General features: G+C 51.7%; 1 protein-coding gene across 2 annotated transcripts; it reads left to right on the forward strand.

The window, feature by feature from the left end:
- The first annotated feature begins 2,095 nt into the window (after positions 1-2,095).
- On the forward strand, positions 2,096-9,068 carry LOC136456872 (auxin transporter-like protein 1). 2 transcript variants are annotated; one of them, XM_066456856.1, is made up of 8 exons: positions 2,096-2,553; positions 2,740-2,966; positions 3,088-3,273; positions 3,771-3,883; positions 3,995-4,178; positions 4,344-4,441; positions 6,396-6,861; positions 8,251-9,068. In XM_066456856.1, the coding sequence occupies exons 2-8, from the start codon at positions 2,772-2,774 to the stop codon at positions 8,482-8,484; spliced, it is 1,476 nt and encodes a 491-aa protein (XP_066312953.1). In that variant the 5' UTR covers positions 2,096-2,553; positions 2,740-2,771; the 3' UTR covers positions 8,485-9,068. The 2 variants fall into 2 exon arrangements, with proteins under 2 accessions (XP_066312953.1, XP_066312954.1); XM_066456857.1 differs by having other exon boundaries at positions 2,096-2,437.

The raw sequence follows: 9,068 nt of genomic DNA on the forward strand, positions 1-9,068 counted from the left end.
TGAACACTAACCAGTATCAGCCGCCTAGCGGACGACAAAGCCGCCCGAGCCCGGCCAAACGGGGCAGGTGCCAACGGGCTCTGGGAGTCTGGGCCTCAGACCGTGTGAGTTTGAGTATCCGTGTCTTGTGAGGAGCAGGCGGAGACTTTCCAGCGGACAGCGGTTGCTTCCGTCAGTCATTTTTGCAGTCCAATCAACCCATGGCCGTAAAGGGTTTCTCCGAGTTTACCGCTCTCAGAAAGGATAAATAATTTACGTACGAGTACAGTACTCCCGTCAGTCATTTTTGCTGTCCAATCAACATTGATAAACAGTTCGTCAAAAAAAAATTGCAACTATGACACTGCACCGGTCAAACTAGCTCAAAATTAAACTAAATTTAAAATACTTTTATCATCTATTCAAACAAATTTGTTATAGGAGTATATTCTATTACTAATTTAATGATGCACATTTTGTATCTATGAGTAGGCCATAAGCAACAAACAAATATTTTCTCCCTCTTTGTGCTATCTCTCACCCACCTTCTAAGTCTAGGACGCTCGAGAAGCAATGCGCCCGCTTGAGCGACTCCGCTGACAACGATGGCGAGGCGGAGCCCTCCGGCGCCCATCCTTCTAGCATCTGAGGTCGATTTGGCGAGAAACGAAGTCGATCCGACTTATCCGTGGTCTTGAGGCTCGATTTGGGCGGAGCCGTGGAAGGAGTGATGTAGAAGTATAGGGGAGACGAGGCCACTAATGGGCATGTTAGCTCGGAGGAATTCTGGATGAATGTGGATGGTTTGGAGAAATGCTGGGGGAATTTGTGAGAGAAAAATACTGTTCCGAATAAAAAAAATGGATCAAGCCAAATTTAAGAGCACGTGAACGAGACCAATGTTGTACATACAGTCGACTTGGAATAGGACGAGAGGCGTCGGGAATGAGAGGAGTGGCTAGGCTATTTTTATTTCTAGTTGGCCCACTTATAAAGTCCATCTAGACCATGAGCCCGGTTCGCTTGGCTTATAAACCGTATTTTTTCAGCCAACGAACAGTATTTTTCTCTCGCAATAAATCTGTCAACAGTACTTTCAGTCATGCCTTATTAGCCAAACGAACAGGGCAATGTGTGGGTCTGAAAATAACTAAGAACTAATGCGTAGTACCTAGATATGGAGATTACTTTGTATGTATACATTGTCCATGCCATAAAGGTCGTACCGGTACTTTCGTGGTTGACCCCTATTTTTGTACATACCCTATTAGGTGGATGTTAACTTCCTTAGTTATGGAGTGGCACACAGGAAATTATCTAAAAATAAATAACACGTGTACGAATCTTGTATTGAATATTATTAGATTCATTACAAATGCAAAAATATTAATAATTATGATATCAAAATATATATTTCATAGCGTTGTTAGATTCGCTATGAAATATATATTTTCATATATCTATTTAAAATCATAACCATTCATATTATTTTAAAAATTGATGAGTAAAACCTAAACTAGTTTAACTTGTACGAGTTCTAGAGTGATATAAAAGAAATGTTCACAGCATAATGTTGATCATCACGTAGAGTACTTTGATAATATAAATATGTCGTTTTTGCATTCGAAGGTCCATCTATATATGTGTTATACGTTTATCATTGCTAAAATCTACCACTTTTTCTGTGATAATCGGGATCCACATCCAACCGCTTGGATTCATCCACCATGTATTCTTGTTATGGAAGAAAAATAGGCCAACGATAAAATTTATATTAATCTCTGGAATGTTTCTTTTTTTTTCGTGAGTAGAGCATTCAACTTCTCTATCAGAACAACTGTTTTCATATCTCAAGAACAACTATTTTCATAGATTGGAATATTGTAAATCTTACAGGCTTTTACCAAAAAGATCAGTCCGCAAATAAAGAGCAAGCATTTATCTGATAATTTATTTATATCCATAAGAAGGGAGTATCAGAGAGGAGAGAGAAACTAATAAAAAAACAAACAAAACTGAAGAGCGAAATGTGAAAAGGCCGAGAAAGAAGAAGGCTCGCCTCGGCAGTCTGCAAGCGGCTTGCTATAAAGCCGCAAGTGGTATCGTTTCTCCCTCACCCTCTCTCTCTCTCTCTCTCTCGCTCGCTCGCACGGTCTCTCCCCGAATCACACACACAGGCAGGCAGGGGCTCCGTCTCTCTTCCCCATCGCCTCACCTACGAGTGATAGGCGCGCGCCCCCTCTCTCTCGCTAGCCCCTCGCCATTACTCCCTCATAAAGAAAGAACAGGGCAAGGAGGGAGGAAGAAGCTGGGCCGGGGCAAGAGGAGGCCCCCGTCCGTAGTCTCACAGCTCTGAGACTCTGCAACTCCGGCTCGCCGCCTGCCTGCCTGCCAACCGCGCGGCGCGGCCACCACGCTAGCCCCTCGTAGGCGAACAGAGCCTGCAGTCGATAGCACAGTAAATTCCGCGGCATTCCATTCCCTTCCCTTTCGAAACGCACCCTGCATTTACTGCACGTCGCTCGCCTCGCCCTTCGGCCATCCGCGATCTTCAAATCTTTCCCCTGTCAAAAGGTTCGTCTTGGCGTTGGTGGCGGTGTTCTTGTTTGTTACTTTTTCCTTCGTTCGCGTTCGCGCCTCGGCTGGTTCGGTGGTTCCTTCCTTCCTTCCTCTGTGTTCTGTTTCTGTACGGGCTGTGTATTTTTTTTTATTGTTGTTTGGATCTTGATCTGGTCGGCTGAATACGTGCTTCTCCCGCAGCGGCCGGAGACGGGAAGGCCGGGCGCTTCAGGATGGCGCGCGAGCAGCTGGAGGAGTCCATCGTGGCCGACGGCAACGGCAAGGAGGAAGAGGTCGGGGTCATGGGCATCGGCGCCGCGGACGGCGCCGACGACCAGCGCGGCGGCGGCGGCAAGCATAGCATGAAGAGCCTGCTGTGGCACGGCGGCTCCGTCTGGGACGCATGGTTCAGCTGCGCCTCCAACCAGGTTGGCCTCACCTCACCTCACTCATGGCGGAGCGCCGCCTCGGCTCATGCAGCAACATGGACAGAGCACCACCGACTGACACTGAATTTCTTCTCTCTTCCTCTCGGTCGTGGTTGTGCAGGTGGCGCAGGTGCTCCTGACGCTGCCGTACTCCTTCTCCCAGCTGGGGATGCTGTCCGGCATCCTGCTGCAGATCTTCTACGGCTTCTTGGGCAGCTGGACCGCCTACCTCATCAGTGTCCTCTACGTCGAGTACCGCTCCCGCAAGGAGAAGGAAGGCGTCAGCTTCAAGAACCACGTCATCCAGGTATGGCTCCTCCTCCTTGCTTCGTCGTCGTCTCCGCTCCACTTTCTCCTCCCCGCCATAACATGTGTAACTGACTACAGTTTCGTCCCTTTCCATCCGGGCTCCGGCTTTTTTGCCAGAAGAAAAAAAAATGCTTTTTTTGGGGTTCCGTTTGGTCGTTATCGATCCGCCGTGGCTGCAAAAATGCCGCCTTTTTTGTGTAAACGGGAGAGAGGGGGTATTGATCCCCCGGCCCCTCGTCATGCGCCGATGATATACATGCTTCTGTTGTGCTGCGCATGCTTGCCATTTTGCCAAATGAAAAGTGAGCCATTCCATGATCCTTATCTCCGGCGCAATCGGAAGCAGCTCAGTTTTCGCAAGTAATAACAGACTGGGATTTAAGTGTCATGGTTTAATTAAGGAGTCGTTTATTTACCAGAAGATACGAACTTGTTGGTAAGACTGTAGTAGCGTCCCTGATGGAGTAATAATCTTGTGAATGTGATGTTGACCAGTGGTTCGAAGTGCTGGACGGGCTGCTGGGCCCCTACTGGAAGGCGGCCGGTCTGGCCTTCAACTGCACGTTCCTGCTCTTCGGCTCCGTCATCCAGCTGATCGCCTGCGCGAGGTGGGTCGCCCGCGCTCTGCTTGCTACTGCGCATCCATCCATAGCGTGACAGGGGAGCTGAACGAACCGTGGTGAGACTGAAGATCTCTGTGTGTGTGTGTCGTCGTGCAGCAACATCTACTACATCAACGACCGGCTGGACAAGCGGACATGGACGTACATCTTCGGCGCCTGCTGCGCCACCACGGTGTTCATCCCGTCCTTCCACAACTACCGGATCTGGTCCTTCCTGGGGCTCGGCATGACCACCTACACCGCGTGGTACCTCGCCATCGCCGCGCTCATCAACGGCCAGGTGAGCCCCCAGCGCCATCGCCACCGATCCAGGAGAGCGCCATCCCACCACACGCACACGCACGCTGTCCGATTCCTATCCGTCTCTCTTGGCAAGCAGCAGGCTATGCTATGCTATTATCTACCAATGATTGACTGTCGCCGTCGTCCGTGCCGACGCATGCAGGTCGAAGGCGTGGCGCACACCGGCCCGACCAAGCTCGTGCTCTACTTCACCGGCGCCACCAACATCCTCTACACCTTCGGCGGCCACGCCGTCACAGTGTAAGTCTTTTCTTCTTTCCCAAACGAACTCAAATTACCAACTGTTAAGTACGTGCTACACTTCTACTGCAGCTTTAGCAGAATGTTAGTAGTTAACTAATACAACTACTAAGTTCGTTGTTTAGTTATTAAAAAATACTCTGAAGTTACTCCCTGAAGCAGAGAGAGCTGCAGAGGTGAAGTGAGGTTTTCACCAGCTGCAGCTTTTGCCTGGCGCCGGGGAGGACATCTCCGGATCGGAAACCTGCCTGCCTCTGGCCTGGTTTCCATTCCAATGGTCCCCCTCCCTGCCCTCTCCATGGTGGGCGAGTACCAGACCAGTAGCAGTACCACACTGCAACAGTGTAGTTAATCCTAACTACATGCATGATTGTGGCTTTATTTGCAGCTAGCTTATCTTAGCTTGCTCCACGACGTGCAGATCCCCATGAACAGTCAGGGCCACTTATATATACATACACATAAAAAAAGAACTTGTAGGCAGGGTGTTCTTGCTCAGTTGTGCGTGGTGGGAACCAGCTGCGGCCTGCGGGTTAGCCTGCAGGCATCCAGCGATGAAAAATGCAGTGATGTAGCTGCTAAAGCTCGGTGCGCTCATGTGCATCTGTGTGTGGAGTGATGCATCCAAAAGGGTCCCCCTACCCGTACAAGATATAGCCTATGAGGGGTGGAGAGAAAAGAGATGCAGGGTTAGCCACTTTGCATTAGAATAGGCGGCTTGAGGATGATCCCTTTATTCCCATTAGTCGTTCGTTCATTGCTTGCCCGAGCTTTATCTATTCTATTGCTGCCCTGCCTGGATTATTGTCATCGATCGATGGCTGTGGCTGTGGCTGCGGCATGATTAGAGGCCATGCGAGGAATAATTAGCAGCAGTGGTGGTGCTCTAGTGCGGTGTTCAAACGCCCTGGTCTTTAGTGGGCGCCGTTGGGTCGGGAGATCTGGGAATTTTCTATCTCCCCAGCTCCGCCATGTGGGTGCTTTGGTTCACTGCTTGTTCTAGTGCAGCAGGGGAAATGGGAAAGGAAACCACGCTTCATTGAATTCAGCTAGCACGGAGTTCACATCATGCCCCTGCAGGCGCAATTCATTCCTTGTTGCCCTCATGCAAGGGGCGACATGATGATGATAAGCTTGCAACCATCCATGGATTGGGACATTTGGTACTTAGGGCTGTAGGCTAGCCAGGGAAAAGCCTTGCTTGGTGGAGCAGAGGCGACACATGCCCACTTTGAGTAATGCATCTCCTAAAAAAAGAAGGCGAGCGAGTGTCTCTGTGCATCTTGACTCACAGAGTCACGGTGCGCTTCACCCTTGCTGGATTCAAGCAATTGCTTCAGAGCTTATGCCAGTTAGGCTGTAGTTACTGCTCTGGAGACTGAGAGTGATGTGACAATTAGAGTAGTACTACTAGCTTAACATGCATCACGAGGTCTTCCTCAGCTGGAGCTGAGTGTGTTGGCAGCAGCAGATGATTAGTTTACTGGTAACGGCCTTATTTGGCCGCATTTGACGGGTACTCCACTCCATCATTTGACTGGAGGCGCTTGCATGTGTTGGCGAGAGCTTGCAAGATTCCTCCTGCCGCCAAGATCTTTGCAAGTATCCTCCTGCTGTGCCAGTGCGTCACTGGGAGAAGCACTTGCCGCGCCGGATTCCCTTTTGCTGTCGTCGCGTATCATTTCATCAACTACTAAAGTCGCGGCATCATTGACTCGCATATGCAAGGCCGTTTTGTCCGTTAATTTCTCCTACTAGTATTTGTCTCTCTATACATATACACATACACTGATGATGTACAATAACTTTGTTAGAAGGGAAATGATTTGTGAAGCCAACAGCCAAGAAGAAAGAACTATATTGATTGAATGCAGGATTGCAGTAGGTAGTCAGTTTTGTCTGACGAATGAACGAAAACAAGCTAATCCTACTTGTTTGTTTTATTGTTTCACAGGGAGATCATGCACGCGATGTGGAAGCCCGCCAAGTTCAAGTACATCTACCTGCTGGCGACGCTGTACGTGTTCACGCTGACGCTGCCGTCGGCGGCGGCCATGTACTGGGCGTTCGGTGACGAGCTGCTGACCCACTCGAACGCCTTCTCGCTGCTGCCCAAGACCGGGTGGCGCGACGCGGCGGTGATCCTGATGCTGATCCACCAGTTCATCACGTTCGGGTTCGCGTGCACGCCGCTCTACTTCGTGTGGGAGAAGGTGATCGGGATGCACGACACCAAGAGCATCTTCAAGCGCGCGCTGGCGCGGCTGCCCATCGTGGTGCCCATCTGGTTCCTGGCCATCATCTTCCCCTTCTTCGGGCCCATCAACTCCGCCGTCGGCGCGCTGCTCGTCAGCTTCACCGTCTACATCATCCCGGCACTGGCGCACATCCTCACCTACCGCACGGCGTCCGCGCGCATGGTAAGTGCTCTTGACCACCGACCCATTCATTCGTTCATTTCGTACGTACGTGCATGCATTTGCATCCGTCGTTTCGCTTCTTTAAAGTGATCCATCCGTGACCGATCAAACGCAAGCTTCGAGCCCGTACGTGCTTCACGTACCAGCAGAGAAATTGCTGTTTGATGGCAGGCAAGATGAGATGCTGTACCAACAACAACAATGGCATCGTGTACCCTGGCCGTGCGTTGCATTGCCGACTGGTACGAATACGAGTAGTGAGCAGTGACACAATCCGTTCATCCCATTGTCTAGTGCAGTACTCCTAGTCCCAGCAGCCGTGCACCTGTCACGAACAGTGGCAGGATTGGAACACACACGCAGCACAGGCCACAGAATAGACAGTGGAGATCCCTGCACAGGCAGCAGCAGGCAGTTCATTCATGTTAAATGCACAGAAGCACCGCGCGCCCGCCTACAAGGGCAAGGGCAAATCCCCAATCATTGAATCCAGCCAACAGCCACATTAATTCGAAGCCGGCCCCGCCCCCGCGGCGCCCGACAACGATATGGACGACGATGGATCGGGGTGATCGGATCACCCCCCACGTCATGATCACCCATTCACCCCCATCGCCTCGGCAAATGCCAGTGGCCATGGCAGATCCATCTGCCGGCTGCTTCAGCCCCGGCCGAGCGGGCGGGGGAGGCCCGACCTTTTTTCGAGTAGGGCACGGCGGCGATGGCTACGCTCGCGTCCTCCGGCGTGGGTCAGTGGAAAGCAACCGTTGTTGCATATCGCTGACGTAGCGCCGATGCGGTGCTGATGTCCGGTGTCGTGCTGTCACGGAAGGAAAGACCCTCCTGGCAAGGCGCGCGACGGTCGGTGGTCGACGTCGCAGCACTGGCGCGCGCGTCTGGATGCACTCGGCCGCTCGCGCTCGCAGGGATAGAGAGATGCCGCGGCCGGGCGCGCGCCAGCAGGCATCGTGTGGGGGATGGCCTGGAGCGCGAGAGATGGCTCCTCTGTCTCCATGGGATGGCGATGGAGATCTCGGTGCGAGCTGGAGGGTTCCTTTCCTCGCGCTCCTTTTCCCCCAGCTTTATTTCCGAAAGGAAATCGAGCAGGGGCCTTGAAAATGCCCGGGAAAAAGATGGTACTAGGAACAACTTAAGCCGGGTACGCGCGATGCTTATCTTCAGCCTGTTCGCTTAGCTCGTAAACGATCGTAAATTTCCAGCCAGGAACAGTGTTTTTCTCTCACACCAAACCAGCCAGCAGTAAATAATTCCTGTCCTACACTTGCACAGCCGTGTGCTGTACGTGTGTATATTGAATTCTGCCTCATCATATCAGTGCTTCTGATGATCGAATTCTGACTATGCTTCACTGAAAAATGAATGCAACAGAACGCCGCGGAGAAGCCACCGTTCTTCCTGCCTAGCTGGACGGCGATGTTCGTCCTCAACATGTTCATCGTGGTGTGGGTGCTGGTGGTCGGCTTCGGGATCGGCGGCTGGGCCAGCATGGTCAACTTCATCAGGCAGGTCGACACGTTCGGGCTGTTCGCCAAGTGCTACCAGTGCCCCAAGCCGCCCGTCGCGGCGACCGTGCAGTCACCGGCGCCGTTGCCGCACCACTAGAGCGCCCGCCCGCGCACCGTGATGGCAGCGCCGGCTGGAGGCACGGCAAGGAGCTCCCCCCACTCTCCCGCGCGCGGCCGGCGCGTCGCTTGCATGCAGCCAGTGATAGTTGCTAGGTTTTGGTCGCCTTGTAATATACAAGCCTCCTCTTCTCCCCCCCTACTAGGGTAGTAGAACTCGATCAGCAGGTCACGCACACAAGGCGGCTCGTGTCTCGTCGTCCCTGCCATAAGAAGATCTCGCCCCGATCGATCGGTCCGTCGCCCTTGGTGCCGTTTTGTTTTTGTTTGGCTTGCCACCAGTATTAAGTGTGAGTGATGGTCATGGCATATAAGGCTCGCTAGCTCGCTTGCGCTCTCGACTCATGTGATGTGAGAGCGAGCGGGAGAGTGACGATTCCATAATCCATATGATATGACATACATATCCTATAGGGTTCATTAGTTATTTTTTTTTTCTCTTTCTCCTTCCTTCTCCCTTGATTCATGGAGGTCGGTCCATGTTGTGTAGCGTGTGGGTAATTGTAATGGACTGGACGATTCCTCATGCTAGCTAAAGGCAAAACACAGTGGCCTTTGTTTATT

Source organism: Miscanthus floridulus, chromosome 6, assembly GCF_019320115.1.
Source record: "Miscanthus floridulus cultivar M001 chromosome 6, ASM1932011v1, whole genome shotgun sequence".
In the NCBI taxonomy this organism is placed as follows: Eukaryota; Viridiplantae; Streptophyta; class Magnoliopsida; order Poales; family Poaceae; genus Miscanthus; species Miscanthus floridulus.